Source organism: Kwoniella dejecticola, chromosome 9, assembly GCF_000512565.2.
Source record: "Kwoniella dejecticola CBS 10117 chromosome 9, complete sequence".
Lineage (NCBI taxonomy): Eukaryota > Fungi > Basidiomycota > Tremellomycetes > Tremellales > Cryptococcaceae > Kwoniella > Kwoniella dejecticola.
Window position 1 is genome coordinate 1,314,211 of NC_089309.1, and position 20,495 is coordinate 1,334,705.

At 47.7% G+C, this 20,495-nt stretch overlaps 5 protein-coding genes across 5 annotated transcripts; 2 read left to right on the forward strand and 3 right to left on the reverse strand.

Moving 5' to 3' along the window:
• Positions 1-206: 206 nt before the first annotated feature.
• I303_107432 (protoporphyrinogen oxidase) lies at positions 207-2,022 on the forward strand (the record flags this gene model as incomplete). The annotated part of the gene is made up of 2 exons (XM_018410112.1): positions 207-491; positions 649-2,022. 2 exons carry the CDS (start codon positions 207-209, stop codon positions 2,020-2,022), a joined length of 1,659 nt encoding a protein of 552 aa, XP_018261115.1.
• A 216-nt stretch (positions 2,023-2,238) lies between these two features.
• On the reverse strand, positions 2,239-5,987 carry I303_107433 (uncharacterized protein; the record flags this gene model as incomplete). Its single annotated transcript, XM_018410113.1, has 13 exons — positions 2,239-2,835; positions 2,906-3,427; positions 3,487-3,552; positions 3,618-3,743; positions 3,801-3,908; positions 3,970-4,077; positions 4,135-4,220; positions 4,281-4,390; positions 4,455-4,630; positions 4,759-4,882; positions 4,957-5,043; positions 5,121-5,232; positions 5,357-5,987. 13 exons carry the CDS (start codon positions 5,985-5,987, stop codon positions 2,239-2,241), a joined length of 2,853 nt encoding a protein of 950 aa, XP_018261116.1.
• A 500-nt stretch (positions 5,988-6,487) lies between these two features.
• On the reverse strand, positions 6,488-11,006 carry I303_107434 (uncharacterized protein; the record flags this gene model as incomplete). The annotated part of the gene is made up of 7 exons (XM_065969586.1): positions 6,488-8,811; positions 8,865-9,015; positions 9,075-9,299; positions 9,389-9,921; positions 10,001-10,169; positions 10,253-10,478; positions 10,603-11,006. The coding sequence occupies 7 exons, from the start codon at positions 11,004-11,006 to the stop codon at positions 6,488-6,490; spliced, it is 4,032 nt and encodes a 1,343-aa protein (XP_065825658.1).
• A 1,127-nt stretch (positions 11,007-12,133) lies between these two features.
• Positions 12,134-14,687, reverse strand: I303_107435 (uncharacterized protein; the record flags this gene model as incomplete). The annotated part of the gene is made up of 4 exons (XM_018410115.2): positions 12,134-12,200; positions 12,280-12,966; positions 13,047-14,134; positions 14,193-14,687. 4 exons carry the CDS (start codon positions 14,685-14,687, stop codon positions 12,134-12,136), a joined length of 2,337 nt encoding a protein of 778 aa, XP_018261118.2.
• A 1,693-nt stretch (positions 14,688-16,380) lies between these two features.
• I303_107436 (OPT family small oligopeptide transporter) lies at positions 16,381-20,234 on the forward strand (the record flags this gene model as incomplete). Its single annotated transcript, XM_065969587.1, has 18 exons — positions 16,381-16,610; positions 16,676-17,066; positions 17,182-17,291; positions 17,361-17,467; positions 17,531-17,597; positions 17,649-17,673; positions 17,773-17,811; positions 17,889-18,026; positions 18,118-18,209; positions 18,275-18,368; positions 18,442-18,476; positions 18,550-18,596; positions 18,690-18,949; positions 19,076-19,099; positions 19,188-19,588; positions 19,709-19,777; positions 19,862-19,953; positions 20,116-20,234. The coding sequence occupies 18 exons, from the start codon at positions 16,381-16,383 to the stop codon at positions 20,232-20,234; spliced, it is 2,340 nt and encodes a 779-aa protein (XP_065825659.1).
• Between the last annotated feature and the right edge of the window lie 261 nt (positions 20,235-20,495).

Below are 20,495 nucleotides of genomic sequence, written 5' to 3' on the forward strand. Positions count from 1 at the left end.
ACGAGCAAACCTCCACTTAAAAAGTCCATCGAGCGTGATCGTGCTCGCTCTTTCCTCCCTATTTACTTGCAATACAATCCGCATAGCCATATACTCGGAGGTCATGGCTTGATCAGGGCTTTGGTATTGTATAAGATCAATGCGACGCTGACAGTGAAAACTTCGACCGACTTGTATTTGGACTTGTATTCCGACTTGGACTCGCTATGTCGTCCTCATTTCCGAGACGGATAACAATCTTGGGAGGCGGATTATCGGGCTTGACAACAGCGTACAGACTCTCGCAACTCCCTCAAGCATCGAGCAGTCACACTAGGATCACTTTAATTGAAGGCTGGAATAGGCTCGGAGGATGGATCGATTCCCAGAAACATCATGTGGAGTTTACGAATGAGCGTGGAGAGTTGGTCAGGGGAGATGTTACGTTGGAAAGTGGGCCTAGGAGTTTGAGGCCTAGAGGGAGTCGAGGTGCGGTGGGGATGTTGAGGTTGGTGAGTGCCTTTTACTATCTATTCTAATTGTCAGATTCAAGCCTAGATACTCGATGTCCAACGCCCCACGGTCAACGCTCCCGGTATATGTATATGCGTGGACGCAAAAAGGTCAAAAAGTCCCAAATGCTAACGTCCTCCGCATCATGTGCTCCAGCTCAAGGACCTGGATCTGACCGACCATATCATACCCATACCCTTCTCACATTCAGCAGCTAGAAATCGTTTCCTCCTCGACACAACCACTTCCACATTCCACCCACAGCTCACGGCTTTACCTTCCTCTTTACCGTCCTTGCTCACTTCTTCTCGCCGGTCAAACCTCCTCAAGGGGCTGATTCCTTCAATACTCTCCGAACCATTCAAGCCGAAAATATCTTCCTCCATAACCGACGAGAGCGTAGACTCATTCTTCAGCCGGCGATTTTCCCCTTCCATAGCGCAGAACTTGGCTTCGTCAATGGTTCATGGGATATACGCTACCTCTTCCTCTGATCTGAGTGTCCGCGCGGCCTTCCCGATCTTGTGGGAGAAAGAACAACGGTATAACTCTGTCCTGTTGGGCATGTTCCGATCGACCCCAAAAACGCCTGAGGAGGTGAAAGAGTGGGAAGAGCTAGGTGAGCTAGGTGAAGAGAGTAAGAAATGGAGTTTGTATGGCCTTCAAGGTGGATTAGGTGCCTTAACGACGAGGTTATACGAATCGATCAAGCGGAGGGGGGTCGTGGATATACGTTCGAATGAAATGATCAATTCGATATACCTCCCGAAAAATACCGTGTCCAATGACAATGCCAAAACAATCCACATTCATACATCCAAAGAAAGCTTTGAGACCGATCATATAATATCTTCGATCTCTCCCTCGAAATTACATTCCCTCTTACAGTCCTCCTCCCGGAATCCTGCTGAGGCGCAAGCGCAAGCTTTACCGCACCTAAAGGCAAACCCTTACACTTCAGTGGGCGTAGTTAATCTCGTCTACCCTATCGCTTCATCAAAACTCCATCCAGAGGGATTCGGCTACCTAATCCCGCGGCCCAGCGAAGGCAACACAGCCTCGAACCCTCATGGCGTCCTCGGAGTCATCTTCGACTCAACAGCCGTCCCCCTCTCGGAAGATCTGAAGGGGGTAACCAAAATAACAATAATGATGGGCGGTCCATATTGGTCCTCCTACAAACCCACCTTACAGATCCCCAACACTTCCGAGGAATTGATCAGCAATTCCATAAATCATTTAGAGACTGTCTTCCCGATCCTCAAGGAGAAGGGTATCAAGCCGATCTTGAAGATGGGCAGGGTGAATTACGATTGTATACCGACTTATACACCTGGGCATGGCGGACGGATGAGGGAGTTGCACCACGCGATCAAAGAGGGAGAGTGGGGAGGAAGGCTGAGTTTGGTAGGTAATGGATATGGAGGTGTGGGATTGAATGATTGTGTGTATTCGGTGGATAATGTTATTGCTGCGCTGAGGAATGGGGATATATTGACAGGGTTGGAGAGATGGGAGAGTTGGGAATAATAAGCATATGCGTTTTGACAAGTTGGACAATCAGGTTGGGAAGCACACTACATAGACTTAGATGAAGCACCGCACAATGCATTCCCCAATATCTCTGATTCTCGACTAACCAAGAACTAAAAGCTCACTCTGAACTCTTTTATGATATTTAGTTATACTTATTCTTATAGATCTCCCGCCCTGGCCTGACGTAGCATACGAGACTCAAAAATACAGCTACGGAGGTGAGATCCCCGACTTATGACCGTTCTCATGCGCCCCACGAGATTGTCCATTGATCTTACCCAGACTCGACAGATCTAGTCTTTCGACCGTATACCCTCCATTCCCTCCGTTCCCGTTGATCTTCTTCACAGTCACAGCCGCGGACTTGATCTCATCGATCGGACTTTTACTTCGAGCATCGATGGACGTCACACTCTCTTTCCGCATCCCTTTTCCACCAACCGAAGAAGGGGTCTGAGCGAGGTCCATATCATTGTGGTCACGATCAAGATCGTGGTCTTTGCCGAATATGTCATCTATCAAATCGCCATCTCCTGGAGTCTCAATGATCGTCCCGCTAGGTGTCGGCGTATTAGCGTTTGGAAGGTCGGCCTTCAGACCACGCGATGTACTTGACGGAGTGGTCAAGGTCGAGGTCGAGGTCGGTTTTCGTAATTTACCTTTTTCCTTTAGACGTTTCAACACTTTGTGAGAGAATTCCTTGGTGAACGATTTCATCTTTGCCTTCTTCTCATCGGAAAGAGTCGGGTGTTTTGTCGTCGAGTACGTGTGCCCTTTCTTCTCTTTTTCAACTAATATACCAGTACACTGTGCGGCAGTAGGGAAAAACTCAATCAGTGAATTAACCTTTCAGAGGAATTGTTGGGACCAAACGCACCTCTTTGGCATATCGCTTGAAAGTGTCATGTTCCATCTGTTCTTTGTACTTGCTCATACTCCTGACCACGACCTCGCCTACCAGCTTTGTCAAGCGCCTTTCCTTCTTGGTTTCATCGTCTTCGTCATCAGGGAAATCATAATGCGACCTCTTCTGCCTTTTACGCCGCTCGTCCTCTTCTACGATTATACTTCCAGACCGACTCGATTCTGCAGTAGGCGAATCCGCAGGTCCAGGAAGGTTGACTGAGGACTGCAAGTTCTGCTGCGCCATGGCAATGATGGCATCGAGCTTCAAACGATCGGAGGATTGCGAAACAGGTAATGGCGGCCTGACCGGTGTTTGAGGTGGCGGAGGACGAGGTCGATGGAAAGACGGTATCGGAACTCGTGGTCGGACGGGAGCTACGTCGATCTGAATTTGAGCAGTGTTCTCCCATGCGTCTGGACGCCGAGGAGTCACAGTCGAAAGAGATGCGGCTTCAGCTATCGTAGTCGTACCAGCCTCGTCTTCGGCGTCGAGCTGCGAGTGTAAGGTCAGTCATGTCACTGTCAACAGATCAGTGTATGAGCTATACTTACAGAAGCGATCTTGTTTACCCGTGGGATTTTATACGATAATTCAAGGGTAGACCAGTATTCAAGCAACTACGGCGATGAATCAGCATACAACGGACCATTATAGCTCTTGGAGCAGGACGAGCAGGACTTACCTGCTTCGCGAGTTTGCTGATTTCTTCGTCCCCATTATCCTGTAGTAATCTGATCGGCTCTTCAATATTCGAATCTTCGATCTTGTTACGTATTTGCAGCTTCCATTGAACCAAACTTTCCAGCACCTAGATCATCACGTGTCGGCCTCCCGTATGATAATACCTCAGAACGCGTGTACTTACCAGTAACACAACCTCTCTGTCCTCAGCCAGCTCAGCTAAAACCATACTCATCAGACTGAATCCGTGCATTCGACCCAATTGCCTTTGTACAGCAGGCTCTTCCGTCATCTAATGGATGGATCAGCCTCGAGTATCACGCCAAGTTGATCAAATTAAGCAAGATATTCACCTTTATACGTTGTAGTAACCTGGACATCATGGTGCGATTCTCCATCGACTGACGCATAGCAGCAGCGACTTTTTGCACTTCTGGTTCTTGTATCGGACGCAATATCGGCTAAAAGCGATTCGTCAGCTATCTAGATCTTTGGTGAATCTTCGCAGCTATACTCACCACGAAGTCTTCGTCCAGTTGACGAGATTTCTTCTTCTTGTTGCCCTTCATACCGCCAGCCTCGACCTCATCGGTAATACCCAGAGCTACCATATCACTCAGCATCGGCCCTTTCGGTTCAAGCGGAAGGGCACAAGAAGGCTCACCATCAAGAAACAGATCATTCATCGTGCTCAGACTGACATCAGTCTGAGTCTTTCCACCGATAGTTCCCACACAATTGGCTTCGCCACAGTAACAAATCTGCGCATCGTGACTACCAAAGAGGCCAACAATCAGCATGAGACATCCGGCCTGGCTAGGACGGATGGGTAACTTACCCATATCGATCGACATTATAATTAAATGTTATTTCCTCCCCTTTGACAACATCCCGTTTCGTGAATATCCCCATGCGCAGTCTTCTTCCTACGACCCATTTCTGCACTTCGGAATTCGGATTACACGAGTGATTCGCGAATCGCCCAATCCCACCTTTCTTGGTCGCGTCGATGTACTGAATACAGCAGAGGTCAGCGCACTCGCTCAACAGTGATGTATCTCGCATGCCCTGCAAGTCAAAGTCAAGGGACAAAAATGCGAGAGCGCAATGCGGTGGCAGTGAGGACGAGGAGCATAACTCACCTCCTCCTTCTGCAACATCATAAAGTAGAAATGACGTATACCCTCATCAGCATACTGCTGCATCCGCTTTCTGAATGTCTTTTCAGCCACCACTTCCCCTATGTATTCGTATATCAGGGTATTTCTGGATGACGTGTATGAAGAGCACTAAACATCAGCGAGGACGAGCTTGTCGAGGAACGGGTTGATGGAACACACGAAGGAATGAAGGATCCTGCTCTAAGTCCGAACCCTTTCTTCTCCGTCAATATCACCTCGATATTCGCATATTGTTTGCGCGAGAACCTGAAATAAGTTAATTTGGGAGCAGACGTCAATTATCGGTAGCTTCGCCATGGGGAGCAGGGCGTTTATGGACTTACTGCTGATTCCGACAATGTTTACCTGCCCTACATTCCCCAGCTAGACATTCTATGAACAGCGCGCGATTTATACAATCCGAATCTGGTCCACAGGGATCCGCATCTGGGTCGGCTGGGGGTCATTATAGCTCGTCAGCATGTCATCCCTTTTCAATAGTCTATGATCGAATGGCGAATGGCGAATGAGCGGAGGGAGGGGTCGATCGTTAAGTTTAGACCATCGATGTCAGACTTACATTTGTCGTAAACACAATCACAGACCATCATCTCATCCTGCTCTCTACTCAGACCTAGGTTCTTCGTCTCATAATGACATTTATCTAAATTCTGATACGTCTCGTACGCCTCGTCCCACGCTAATGGCAAATCATCAATCAAGATCGGTCCAGTCGATGTGGGTTCTATCTTGACTTTCTTCGATCTTTTCCCCGTGCCATTTGTACCTGTACCTGTACCGGTACCGATCGCGGAGGAAGAAGAGGAAGACGGTACATCATCTTCATTCTGTACATGTACATGTGTATGCGTACGCGGTTTCAGATCTTCTTCTCCGATGGCAGCCGCAGGTGATCTAGGTGATCTTGGCGACTTGCCGGATACTGATCCTGATGCTGATGCTGATACGGATACTGCTTGGGGATTGACAAATGGTTTTGAGTCTGCGTCCAGACCTTCTGGACCACCGAAAAGGTCCTCCAATTTACTGCCTAAGCCTGTTCCGTTCGCGACGGCGTAACGGGATGGCGGTAAAGGCGAATTGGGTTTGGTGGAAGTAGCAGATGTATCTATCTCCATATCCATCTCTGTCTCTGTCTCTTCCTGCACACCAACTTCGGATTTGATCAGAGGTATATCGTCGTCGGCCATTTTGGAAGACAGATAATTCGTTGGTCGGTTTACGATTGCCGCTCCGAGTTGAGTGTTGTTATTTTCCTGCTTCACGGCTCATCGATCTGCCTGTCCTTCGTGAGCGCCGAAATATGAGCGGACCAGTCGGTCGATCGAGCCAGATGGTCTGAGGTGGTCGATATAGTGACAAGCACAAAGGTAATTTGAAGCAAGAAAGAGTGAGTAAGTAAGTGACTAATCACACGAAAATAAAGGCCTGATTAAGGAAAAGTGGAAAAGCGGAAATCGAAATAAACAAATACCCATACACGCGTTCCTTTCTGCCTTTCTGTCACAATCGTCAATCGTCAACCTATGCTTAAATATTGCTAATCGTATACATTCGTTCAGGAGACAGATCAGAAAGCAGATGCAGATGCAATGCATGGTACGCAATCAGCAGAAATGATGATAAGTAATGCACTCTGAGCAGGCTTCGAAGGCATATACAACCAGTACCCGTTAACCTGTCGGTCTATTCAACTCCAAAATCCCCTCTTATCGCGATCCGACATGCCCGTCCCCGATGGACTCTTCACAGGCGTCTTTATCTCTTCACCACCATCCACTATACCTCTCCACCCATTCCCAGGAGAAGGAGCTATCGTATCTTCACTACCTTCTCTCAATTTCCTTCTATCTCGATCCCGATCTAGGCCCAAATCAAATTCTTCTCTAAGATTCAGACCGCTCAATTTTTTGCCCAATTTCCACCATTTCTTTTTACCCCCTGACCCCGAGCCATTGCTGTTATTCGAAGCATCAGAAAACTGACTCAGGGTAGGTGATCTCATCGAAGAGAAAGATAAAGTAGGTGATTTTATTGAAGTTGGACCTCCGGGTGATTTGTACAAAGAGGATCCTTCCGAAGTATTATTACTCGCCCCGACTGCGGCCATACTGGCCCGTAATTTCAATTCAAACGATTCTGATCTACCATGTTGACCTATTTTCCCCGCTCCCGATTGTACATGCTCAAAAGTAGGTGAAGATATCAATTTGGAAGATTCTCTTAATTCCTGAATCGATTTCGAACTTCTTAATCTCTGATTCGAACTTGGTAAACCTTCTCCCGCTTGGGCCCCATGGCGTGATGCCGGAGCAAGAGAAGGCAATCCATTGACAGGGGTTTTGTCTCCATCGTCTTCTGTGAGGGAGGGTAACAAGCCTTGTACCTCTTTCGACTGGTTCGCTTTGATCGTATCTACCGTAGGAACAGGTCTTGTCGGCGTCGGAGTCGGTGATTTCTCCCTTTCTCTGTTTCGTGCATTACGAGAACCTGCGCCAGAGTGGGAATTATTCCGTTCAACTCGTTTTGGTAGAGGGAGTGGCAATGGATCTGGTAAACCTTCATAACCAGTATCGGTATCAGGGTTCAACAGCGGATTAGGTGTCATGATAGAAATCGCTCTTTTATTCTTGTATTCCCAAGCATCCCTGTTCAGCCTGTAATCCGTTTCTCTAGCTTTCAGCCACCCGAAGAAATCCATTGGCAATTCCCTAAGAGTCGTCTGTTTCGGAAGATACCATCCCATCGGTCTCGAAGAGGAGAAACTGCTTCTTGATGGTGGCCTGGAATTGGTCTTCGATCCATCCGATATGAACGGACTAGCAGGGTTCATCCATAGATTCCTGTATGCCGCGTCTTTAGGCGGACAAGCAATCAAATACGTGTTATCTGCAGGAAGGACGAAGGGCAACATGTATCTCGAATCCAGTAATTCGCCTAGACATTCAGGTGAAGCCGACGGTACGAATTCGCCGAGAGCCACAGACCCGTCGAACAGCGCATCGATAGGCGTAGAGTCGTCTGGCGTATTCGTGTCCGATATAGACGGTTGGCTTTGGTTCTGGTTGTGAGTATGGCTGTGGTGGGAGGACGAATGATCCGAAGAGAGGGAACTGAGCGATTTCCGACGCTCGGCTTCTTCTACGCTAAACTGGACTCTTCGTTTCTCCCAATCTTTCTGCAGTTGAGCTAGATACTGAGCGCATTCTTCGTTCATCCTCCCTTCATTCACCTCGTACCGATAATCCTTTATTGCTCTTCTCATCTGCAAGGGGTTGATAGCCCGCATATTCTGCATCGTCCCTATCAGAGTGTCAAATTCCTTGATCTGCGACAGACACTGCAGCCATTGGAGCAATTGAGTAACAGGTTCCAAGTGTTTCGTAGCTGTTTGAGCTGGAAGTCCATTCGCGCGTACCCAATCATCCAGGACGGTGATATTCATCTTGATTTGCAGAGCTTTTGTTCGGCAGAGGTATTTCTTCTGAGATAATATTCGATTAAACAGTTCGCACGAGATCCAGAAGTATATTTGCGAGAACGCTTGAACGACTATGGCTGGATTGACTTCGTACAACTGCAAGATCAGTAAGACCCCGGATAGGATATCTGTTACTCGGGAAGGGTTCATTTCTAGCTCGACCGTTGGCGTGGTGTGCGTAGCATTAGAATGACCTGAATGACCACTTATACTGGAATCATTGGAGATCGATCGAGGTGTCCCGGATCCAAGACGAAGATCATTCATCGATTGATGTCTATTGGGAGTCCTGTGGGGTGCGCCGTACACTGAAGGGGATTGTGGGGAGTCGTGAATACTGGATTGAGCTGGGCTTGGAGCGAAAATGGATGCTGCTCGAGGTGTTTCTCGTTTTCTCTTGGGTGCGAATGATCTGAACAATGACCACTCGCCCTCGAATCGAACATCGTTAAAATCTTCAAGAGTCTCGTAGTCGAGGATGGCCGCATCCAGATACACATCGATCCGCCTCTCAGCCACTCGGATGACAAAGACTGCTCCTAAAGTTAGCTGTCGAGCCGGGTCACGATGCCGCAGACTGACTTACCGTGTATAGCATTGATTAGCTCCTCCATCATCCCTAGCAAGCCCAGTTCCTCGCAAGCAGCATGAATCGCAGGATCGGATCTGAGGAGATGTAGCAGTACAGACGAGTTGTACGCCCAGAACGCAAGATGAGCCAGATTTTCCACGTTGCTCTGTGTTTGCTCTCACATCAGCAAGCATACATATTACATTGAAAAGGATGGACACTCACATATACACCTTGCTCGATCCTGTCGACTATGCCTTCTATCAACTCCTCCAGCCAGCTTTCGTCGCATTTGTATTGGGCAAATCTCGCATACAGGTAGAGCGCATTTGCAGGCAAACTCCGGTTCTGTACAGGTTGACATACAGGTTTGTAATCTGATATGAGGATGTCGAAAGTGACAGGCAAATGGGATAAAGAGAAAACAAGCATATTCGAGTTGACATCTAGCTGATTGACCTGATCTGACGTCAGCTTCCTCTCCATCTAGACTATCAAGTTGAGTCGAAACGTTGAACATGGTTGGCAGATACACTTACATCAAAGTAATCGTCTTCACCATAGTCGCTTGTCTCGTCGTCCTTCCGTTCTGCCTCCAAATCCAATTCATAGCCCATCCAGCCTAAGCCACTATCATCCGAGGGAGTCTTGCTCTCCCTTTTGGTGGCAAGAGGCTTTACCAGTAGCTCAGGATCGACATCGATCATCCTAGCTCGTTCTCTCAACCAAGTCTCCCGCTCCAATTCCAGTTGATACCTCTTTTCAGATCGCTCGATGGCCTCCTTCTTGAGGGTCACATGCCGACGACGTCGTTCCAGCATCGCTTGACGGGCAGGTGGGAAATGCGGTATGACCATGGTAGCTGTTTTAGGAGTCGATGAGGATTCACCATAACACGTTGCGTGCTCGAGGAATAAAGCTACATCTTCTCGGTCCGGCATGCCTACGACCAGATCCAGCGGGGTGAGACCTCGATTGGTCAGCGCATGGGGCGAGCTGCCGTGGGAGAGAAGGAACGATATTAGAGGCGGCGTCGATATGAGGGCGGCGAGATGCAGTGGTGTCCATCCGGCTAGTACAAGAGAAGTCCATTAGCAGCTGTGTACTCAGCAATCTACATAGGCAGGGACGACTCAAGAAGGAAGACCTACTTCTGTCTCTACCACCTCGTTGACCGATTTCTAAACCCCATCTGCCCACTATTATCCTGACACACTCCTCTGTCTCTTGCCGGTGACACGAAGCCTGAATGGCCATGCCTACAAGTCCCCAGCCTTCTTCATCTTCTAGCAGTTGAGCTTGTGCGTCTAGTATATCGGCCTGTACAGTCATGCGGAAATTTCAGTCAGGCATGCTAAGGTATCAGTCTAATGGTGTAGACCAGAGTAAAGAACGGGACTCACCCATCGGCCTTCTAGTCCTACCAACCACCCAATCAAGTCCGCATCACACCTCTCGACAGCCCACTTAATAGATCGTCTCAGTACCAAGCCAATCCTCAATTCTCTTCCCGCATCACCATCATCATCATTATTCGGCGATTCCTGCGCTTCGAGGAATTGCAGAATGTTTTCGGGGGAAGGGTCGTTGAGGAATCGAGGTTCCGATTGACGCTTGTATGATCCGGATCTTCGAGGGCGAGGTTCATGCAGCCCAAATCAGTCTCTCTCATATCTCATCGCCAAGGAGGCAACATCATTGACAAGGTATGCAAGGTAAGAGGTGTTAGTGGCATGACATGACAGAGGCTTACCGGTGTACACGATTCCTAGGTCTCTCTTCCCCAGCGCCAGTCCCTACTCCAAGACCAACACCGACACCGACTCCGGCACCTGAACCACCGACACCAGAGCTGGAAGCGATACTGGCAGTTTCGACTTGGAACCCCTTATGGTCCGGAGAAGCCATCGTCAAGTCAATCAGCGGACTCTCGGATACGAGCACATGAGATAATTGGGGATTATGCAGCGGGTTTGGCGAAGCTGCAGTAGAAGCGGAGTTGATGAAGGGAGTGATGTCGTTTGCTGCAAGGGGAGGTGGGAAAGATGGTATGCGTCGCCCTGTATCGAAAGTAGAGGTCGAAGACGGTCCAGATAGGATATCAGGCTCGCCTTTGGGTGAGGGTGGAGTTGGAGGCGAGGTGTTTGTCGTTGTCATTATGAGCTATATCGTCTTGGTTTGTTTCTGATGCAAGTCATGAGTGTGGTGTATACTGTGTGTTGTCGTCTTTATGGATGATTCAATCCCTCCAGCTCTTCCAGCTTTTCAGCTCTGTTGAGCTTTTACCAAGTAACCTCTACTGAGCTTCCATTCCCCACATACGCTGATTTCGATCTCGCTCAATCGTGACAGTGTTAGTTGTTTATTCGTTTATCAACTCGGTCGAAATGGCGAATATCACGACAAGCTAATTGAAGGTGTGTTTCAAGTTACAAGTCACTTCGCCAGATAAGGGATAAGGCGTTTTGATGTTTTGATACCGCACGCGTTTGATTTTTTACTAGGGTTGTTGTTGATTTCCCTGTGCGCTGAACAATGATGCGACTCACAGACTCTGTCCAGAGCAAAGAGGTCGACTTTCCTGCTCTACTAGTGATGCGACAAGTCGACAAGCAGTGAAAAGAGCAACATGTACATGTGGCTTGAAAGTGTTCATATCATCAATCCCACGAGGGCTAAAAGTTGCCTGATTAGGTCAATTTGACGCAACTCCAATTCCATTCCCATCTGGAACCAAACAACCAAAGCATCTGCAAAATTGTGCAGGTACTCGTATCTGATAATTCACTACATCATTTGACATTGAGTTGACCTTTTGGCCTGGCGATCTGAAGATTGAGATCAAGCTAGAGTTGAGAGATGAGATATAAATACCCTACGTACCATGTACAGTACAGTATACAGTGTATCTATATCTATATAGTTCGTGTTGAGTTCACTTATATAAACAAAAAGAACCACTATATTGAGAGACCCGCAAAAAGACACAGACAAACAAAATTCTCTCTCTTCACTCTTCGTTCTTCGTCCCATCCAAAATCTTGTGATCCGTTCTATCTATTTTGAATTGCTTATATTCGTACATATGTGATGTTGCTGGTTGCTGGATATTGGTGAGTCGGTGAATAGGTTGATCGGTTGATCATACCATTGTATGGTTTATTTAGATGTACAGTGGTGCAATCGCAGATGTCGGTTGGTTTGGGTTGAGTTGAGTTGAGTGTGTAATCGTAAATATAATTCATGATGATTGAGGTGTTCGAGTTTGCAGACTACCAAAGAGATCAATATCCACCATTCACACTATCCGATTGACCTTTCAGCCTGAATTGAGCGAATACCGGAATATGACTGTTGATTCGCCGATACATCATCAGCTCACATCCTCACATACTCGCGAACTTCTACTGGAAACAATTGGGATACTCACTCAGATGGGAAATGCGTATTTGGGAATCCCACCGTCCTATCCAGGTATTCCCGATCGACATCCCCTAAAACACTGGTGACTTTCATCGTTTTGTGCGCGTAGAAAATATAATCTATCGCAGCGTCGAAAGTCGGTGTGAAGTTGGTCATCCTCATCTCCCCGAAGGACGCGCACGAGCTTCTCAGCCCCAAACGATGCTTCAATCCCTTGTCAGTGTACGTTCCGTATGTGTGCTCCATGAAATCTTCATGATCAGGTGGGATCTCCCCTGTTGACAGGTAATCATATACCGCTGATCCGCTGAGAGAGTTCAAGTCGACACACATAATAAGTGGGATATCTCGACCTTTGAGGAGTCGATCGTATTTCGGTGGACCTCGACCAAGGTTGTATTCTGGATCCGAGGATAGCTTGGCAGGTAATCTTGAGAAATTCTCCACGATCTTCTCCAACTCTTCCATGAGCATACCGATCTGTACTAATTTCACATCCCGATATCGATGATCCCAGTAGATATGCGAATTAGCGACCAAAAGTCTAGCTCCGGAAGCTTTGAATTCTAGTGCGGCGACCACGGCGATGTTGTCTCTTGACATGACTCGGTTGAACATGTCCTCGGTTCGCATGTCGGTCTTGCTTATTGCTAATTGATTGAACTCGACGACCTGGGCTTCAACTAGTTGGAATCTGCGGGACGAAACACAATCATCAGCGCAGTCCCATTCATATGCCATTGGTCGAAGGAAGAAAGGAGAACAAGTACTGACCGATCGCTCTTCCAGAACGTCGCACAACCATCCACAGCCTTCTGTTCGTCGGCCGACATGGTCCTAGCTCTGGATCTCGGATAATGTTGACCTTCATACCCATGTCTCCTCAGCTCGGGCAAGAAATAATCCGCATATTGTTCGCAATCTATCTCTTGAAGGCACACTATGTCCGCCGAGGCTTGAGCAATTTCATTAAGAATAGCTTGTTTCCTATATCCCCATTCTAAAGCCCAGCTCGGTGTGTACGAATACGTAGTCCCCGGCGCGAAAGAGTGACAAAGGATGTTATAAGTGAGGACGGTAAAAGATTCCTGTTTACCTGACGAAGGTGACGAGACATCAGGCTCGATTTCTATCCAATGCCTCTCGGGCGGTTCAGGTCCAGGTGGACAATTGTCTCTCATATGATGGATGATTCCGCTTGTTCCCTCGTCCGCTATGATCTTCTTCAACCTCTCGTCTAATGGGTTACCCTCTACACCCAGTGTTTCCAGCTGATATAATGTACCCAACTCGAAAGGCAATGTCGTTAGATTATTGTCAAACAGCAACAAGTCCTTCAATTTGCATAAAACACCGAGCTCTGGCGGTATCGAATTGAGCTCGTTGCCTGTTGCATCGAGGAGGGTGAGTTGTCGTAAATGGGAGATGGCGGAGGGTATGGTCGTAAGAGCGTTGTGATTGACGTAGAGGGATGTGATATGGTCGAATGAGAATAAAGCGGTCGATAATGTCTTCAACCTTATACCGCCCAGATCAAGACCCGTCCACGGTTCCGATACTTTATCTTCTTCTTTATCGTTCGGCGCTGGTGGATGAGCAGGGTTTGCTGGGTCAGCATTTTCTGCTCCAGGGGTGGAAGAGGGATCTGAGGGTGGTGGAGGGGTTATGCCTCGATCTGAATCTGCTCGAGTGACTGATAAGGATGTTTGTTTTCGGTGAATACCATTCAAGGCGATTGATTGTGAAGATGCGGGTCGGTTGTTCGGATCAGTGATGGTGACTGCGGAGGGTTTGTTCGTCGCTCGTGAAGATATAGCTGCTGCCCTGGCCCGGTGATGAGGTGAGGAGGACAGACGTGAGGCCTAAGAGGGTCCGTTCAGCTGAAGTGAAAATGAGAGAAAAGACAATGCTAAGACTCACCTCAGCTCTTAGCATTTGATGTTGCCAGAAAGCCGTTAAGGGCATCGACGGTTCATTACCCCTTGGCGGGCTATTCTGTTGATTATTCCCACCTCCTACGAATATACTCATCCCTCCGTAACTTGGTCCATGATTGGAACTACCTGGACCACCTAAACCGCCCCCTAAATTCGAGCTTCCCCCAAAAGACGGGTGATGTTGATTATGTCCGTGCAAGTGGACATGGTTGGAATGCTGATGATGACCATGCCCACCTGCTCCTGGTGGTGGGTATGCACCTCCTCCTCCTGAAGAGCCCAATGCTGGGTATCCTCCGGGCGAAGGTAGAGGCATGCCGGAAGGTGTGAAAGAGGGATGAGAAGGGTGTCTTGCCCATCCTCCTCCGCCGCCTCCCGATCCTAATCTGTTCCCACCAGAATCTCCATTACTGTCGTGATGCTTGGATGCTCCTCCGCCCGTCGAGGCGTGTGATGTTTGCTGATGTGGATAAAACATCCAGGTCGGATCGGAATATGGGGTTTACACCTGATGAAGAGGGAGTATATTCAGCTTTAACAAGGCTGCTTTGCTAAGATGAAAGAGAAAAGAAAGAATGGAGATTTCGATAGAAAAGAAATGAAAGATGGGTTTTGCAAAGATCACGTAGTAACGTGTAGGGGATTTAGAGAAACGATGACTGACTGTTATCCCGTTGCAGTAATGGTATCAATGATTCGTTCTTTATTCTAGATGAAAGGCGAGGTAGAGGAGGAGGCTTGAGTTTGGGTTTGTTGACCAGATCTATCATTGACAAGGACTTGTCAACTACTAGTCGGTTGATAGTAGATTAGATCAACTTGTTGTCGATGATCCTTGTGGGTATAAAGGATACTTTGCGATGAGGCGGGTCTAATGCTTGATGTTGCACGCTGATCAAGCGCTACGTGTGAGGATTCTTGCTTGAGGTGACTTGACTAAGCTCGTATGTTGGGCAAGAGTGTGAGACGCTATGATAGTGAATGTATGGTGTGATCCAAGATGCTTATTGTCTGTATGTATCTTGTGTAATTGATGACATTGACGATGAAACGTAAGGTCTAGGTAACTAGCTTGCTGATGATGATGATGGCGAGTAGGCTGTCTAAGGTGCTATGGTGGCATTCGATGACAAGATATACAACATCACATTCACCGCCGGACCCTTCCGCCAGCACACCAGTACTATGACGGATTTATTCGGCGTTTCAAAGTATAATAAGCCATTGTGGCGTAGATCATCTCTTATTGTAAGACCCTAACTCATTTGTCCGTGCGTCATTCCCATACTACGAGATGAGCGTTCCTGCGAGTGTCAATGCATGAAGCGCAAAGAGACATTCGACGTAATGACACAACAAGACTCAAGATGTCAATTGTCAGAAGAACAATCGTGGAATGTTACTTCTAATGTTGACTGTCCGTCAGCTCTGCGCTTTAGCTACCGTTTGATGGTGGTTCTTGATAGGCAATTGGCGCGTCATGCATTGTATGGCGATTGGGATACGCATAGGAAGTGGAACGATAGCCGATCTGGCCTATCCTATGCCCACCCTCTTTCATGCCTGGGTATCGCACAAGCGCACAATAGAATAGTGCAATGCAAAATCTGGAACGATAAACTATCCCTGTCTACTTGACCGCAGGTCGATCGGACCTCGTGCTTCCCCACTTTCTCGAAAATCGAGCTGATCAATCAAGCAGACATATTTCCGGACGATTGGCTTTGGACCGCTTGTATTCATTGTCTGCAGTCGTACCCCCTAACACAACTAATCCAAAGGCTACCTGTCTAGCTCGTGATGCCCTCGGCTTCGTAATGGCTTCGAATGATCACTTGTACTTACGATCTCAGAGCTAAGCTTAGACCCAAAGGACGTCTTGTATGCTCACACACTCAGTGACCATCAAAATGACCAGCAAATCTCGCTTTGATCGCTCATCAGATGAGCTTTCGCCCTGGACCCCGCATTAAACTAAGATACCTTGGCAGTGCGGTGGTGCACTGATCTCATCATGAGCCGATTATCCCTTGGGTTTATTCATCCACGTAAAATCGTTGCTTGACCATAGAAATCAAGTCCATAATACCCTCGTAGACGTAAGCTCGGGTTTTGGTCAAGCTTTCGATGCCGCTTCTCTTCTTGATCTAGTCAGCTTTCTCCTCGAGAACATGACATCGTTGTCTCCGTCGATCTCGCCATGGCCTTTCTTGAGAGGTCGCAGTGGTCAGATCACAGATCACGCGATCAACGGTAGGGCAGACATGTCTACGGATCGCCATGATATCAACGATGTCGAACTGAGTGACATCACCGGCGATCGTTTCCCAGATGACGCTCAGCCAGGCGAAAACAGAAGTGACGTTGATGCCGATGGACGAGAGAAGTATAATTTCGAGGCGTAAGTGACTGCCAGTGTCCATCAGCATCTTGGCTTGATACGAAGTTACTGATGGGCAGCATTAGTGCGAAACCGCCCAGCCCGCATTCAGGACATCATGAACTCAGAGATCACACACAGTTGTACGCCCCATCGACTTCCCAGTCAGCCGAAGAGCTAGATGGAGAAGAAGAAGAAGATTCCCCTTATCCCGAAGTCAGAGTATCCGTTCACCCCACCGACGATCCCTCTCTGCCCGTTTCAACCCTTCGCGCATGGGTATTGGGCACTCTCATGGCTGTACTCTTACCAGGAATCAACCAATTCTTCATCTACCGGTACCCCAATGTACTCGTTCCTGGGATAGTGGCTCAGCTGGTAGTCCACCCTCTTGGTCTGATGCTGGCCAAATTACCTAGACGGAGTATGTGGAGATGGGTTAATCCCGGTGCTTGGAATGCGAAGGAACATACTCTAGTAAGATAAGCGATCCTCTTTCTTTTCCATCCAAGCTTCACCTCAATGTCTGCATGCCTGACGACACTCTGATGCTGACGAGTGCTACTTACGATGTGCGTGTGATGCAATTCAGGTGTACATCATGGCGAACGTCTCAGCTGGGTCCGCTTATGCTACTGACATAATTGCGACTCAACGATTCTTCTATAATCAACAGTGGGGATGGGGATATAATCTGCTACTGTAAGATCCTTCTGATGAACCATGCATCCTTATGGTATGTCGGCTGATATACTCACTGTGTACATCCAGAGTTTTGAGCACACAGATGCTAGGATTTTCGTTCGCTGGGATTTTGTATAAAGTGCTTGTCATTCCGTCTTCGATGATCTGGCCTGCGACCCTGGTGAACACCGCTCGTAAGCCTGAGCGCACCTCGTCGAACGACTCCCCGTGCTCATTCCACCTGGCATTCTATTTAGTATTCAACACACTGCACGCCAAGTCAAGTCTCAGCGGCAAGTCTGGTCTTTTGCAATCCAGACAAACGTTCTTCTACATCAGTGCAACTTTGATGTTCGCTTGAACGTTCTTTCCGAGTTATCTGTTCACCGCACTCAGCAACGTAGGTTCCCAAGTTTGTGATACCGAAACCTTCGAAGTTCAATGAGATCGGGGAGGGATTGTCCTGCTGATGTCATGCATGTACGTTGAGATACTAAAGTTCGACTGGGTGACATGGATTAAGCCTAATTCGCAAATCGTAAGTGCCCGTCTCATCGAAGCTGTTTGCGTATTGTGCTGAATCAAATCAAATTCATCTGCTCGGGTGGAACCTAGATCAACCTGTTATTTGGATATCAATCCGGTGCCGGGATGTCCATTCTGACTTTCGATTGGGGCATGATGGCCGCCGTCAATAATCCCTTAGCTACTCCGTGGTGGGTGACAGCGAACGTCCTGGGTGGATTCATATTTGTAAGTCCCCCCCAAAACTGAAAAATTCTCAGACTTGTACTCGTACTATACAGTCACAGTTTCACAGCCTGCTCATCGCGATATATGGCAGTTCATCTGGTTCCTTGCGCCGATACTGTATTACTGCAACGTATTTTACGCGAAATATCTACCTTTTTCAAGCGCCAGAGTATTCGATAATACGTGAGTGCTTTCGCAGTGGGACACCATCAAGCAGTCGCATGACTGACACAGATAGGGCATTGCAGGGCAAGAACGTATGATGTATCGATCGTTGTAGACGACAGAGCGACGCTGAACCTTACTGCTTATGAGGGATACTCGCCTGTCTACATGACGATGGTGAGGCTCCCCGACTCCTCACACAGACATCATGGGAGATCCTTCTGCTGATAAGGCTCCTTGCGGACAGTAGACCTCGGCGCTTTCGTATGGTCTCAATTTTGCCGCGTGAGTCTTCATAGTTCCGTTACATGGAGTAGGTACAAAAGGTACAGCTGACTGAGAGTTCGTGTAATCTTAGAGTGACTGCCACGATTGTTCATTCTTGCTTGTTCTTCCGTAAACAAGGTTCGTACCCCCTTATAAGGTGCTCAGCTATTCACATACGGTGCTCACTGCGGGTAGTCGCTGAAGTGGCAGTTTCATTCTTGGGGATATTAGTCTGGCACAATGTCCGAGGCCGACCTGTCCGACCCGACATCCATGCTCGACTGAACTCCATTTACCCACCAGTACCAAGTTGGTGGTATCTTGCCATTTTCCTGATAAACATGATTCTAGCCATCGTAACGATCACCGTCTGGCCGACCGACTTGCCCGTCTGGGCTCTGCTCCTAGCAATCTTACTGGCGGGTGTCATGGTCCTGCCAATCGGACTTATACAAGCTATCACCAACATGCAAGTTGGTCTGAATGTTTTGGTGCGTAATACGTTGACACGATCTTTCTGCCTGCTACTCCAGACTCATCGAACTCCTCGCGGGGCTTGTGTGAGCTTAAAATTTGCAACTTTGGAACACTGATGCAATATTGATCATTTTGCTCAGAGCGAAATCATCATCGGCGCCCTGGTCCCGGGGAAACCAATATCAATGATGATCTTCAAAACCTTCTCTTAGATCTCAACCACACAAGCACTGGGGTTCGTGCAAGATCTAGAAGTGGCGCATTACATGCACGTTCCTATCCGGCACGTCTTCTTCGCTCAACTCTTCGCCACCTTTATCGGGGGGCATCACTCAACTCGTTGTTCAGCAATGGCTGTTCAGTAATATTGAGGGGATATGTACGTTGGACTCTGAGAGATGGTGGTGTCCCTCGACTCGGACATTCTTTTCTGCCTCTGTATTGTATGGTCTAATTGGACCGAAGAGGTTATTCGGTCCAGGGAGTCTGTATAGACATTTGGAATGGTTTTACCTCCTCGGTGGAGTCATGCCTTTGGTCACGTTCTTCTTGAGTAGGAAATGGCCAAGAAGTGGATGGGGGTACGTGTGTTGGCCTGTGGTATTTAGTTGTGTCTCGCTTTTGCCTCCTTATTTGCCTATAAACTTTATCAGGTGAGTCGAGCGATGCTTCCGGCCAGAATCTCGACAGCAGAAAGCATGAAACGATAGGGCGATACGTACAGTATTTAGCTGATCGCTGAGTTGTGCGATTGCACTCGATGGTCCCGGTAGTTTCTGCATCGTAGGATTTGTCACGCAGTATTATATCAGGACGAGGTATTTTGATTGGTGGTCCAAATAGTGAGTCCATCTCACTCGTCATTCTTATTGATCAACATGAATGAGCTCTAAGCTGATGTATTTGTCACGCTTCTTCGACAATAGCAATTACACATTATCAGCAGCGCTCACCTGTGGATATGCCCTGTGCATCATATTCATTTTCTTCGCTTTACAATTACCTAAAAATGGACATGGTGAGTCGGCCTTTCATCTAAAAACCTATCCTTTCCCTTGATAGTGCCTTGCATGCTGCATTTCACGACAAACAGATCAAATCCGGTGATCAAAAGGATTTGGTGACTGACAACGTATTGTGCTGCACTTAATCTGCCATTCAATCCACACTGTACGAGTAGTCGGCGAAAGTATTCAGAAATGGTGGGGGAATACAATCTATACTCATACTCTTGACGGACAAGGCGGAGTAGCTTCTGCTGCATTACACTTATTGGACGGCGAGAAATTCGGAATGTAATCCTTATGTGATGGAATGTAACATGACATGCATTGATTGATTGAATGTATGTACTTGTACTGTATCGAAACTATATGGTGTCAACATAAAACATATAACCATAAGACCATGAATCATCGTAAACATCGTTATAAAGTCCGTGAAGTGATAGGGGTAGAGGTAAAGTAAAGCCGTAATTGTGAGCGAGATACATGGACTGAACTGAACGAAATGATCGTGAGACAAATGTTCAATTGAGAAAAAGGGGAAACGAAAGAAAGA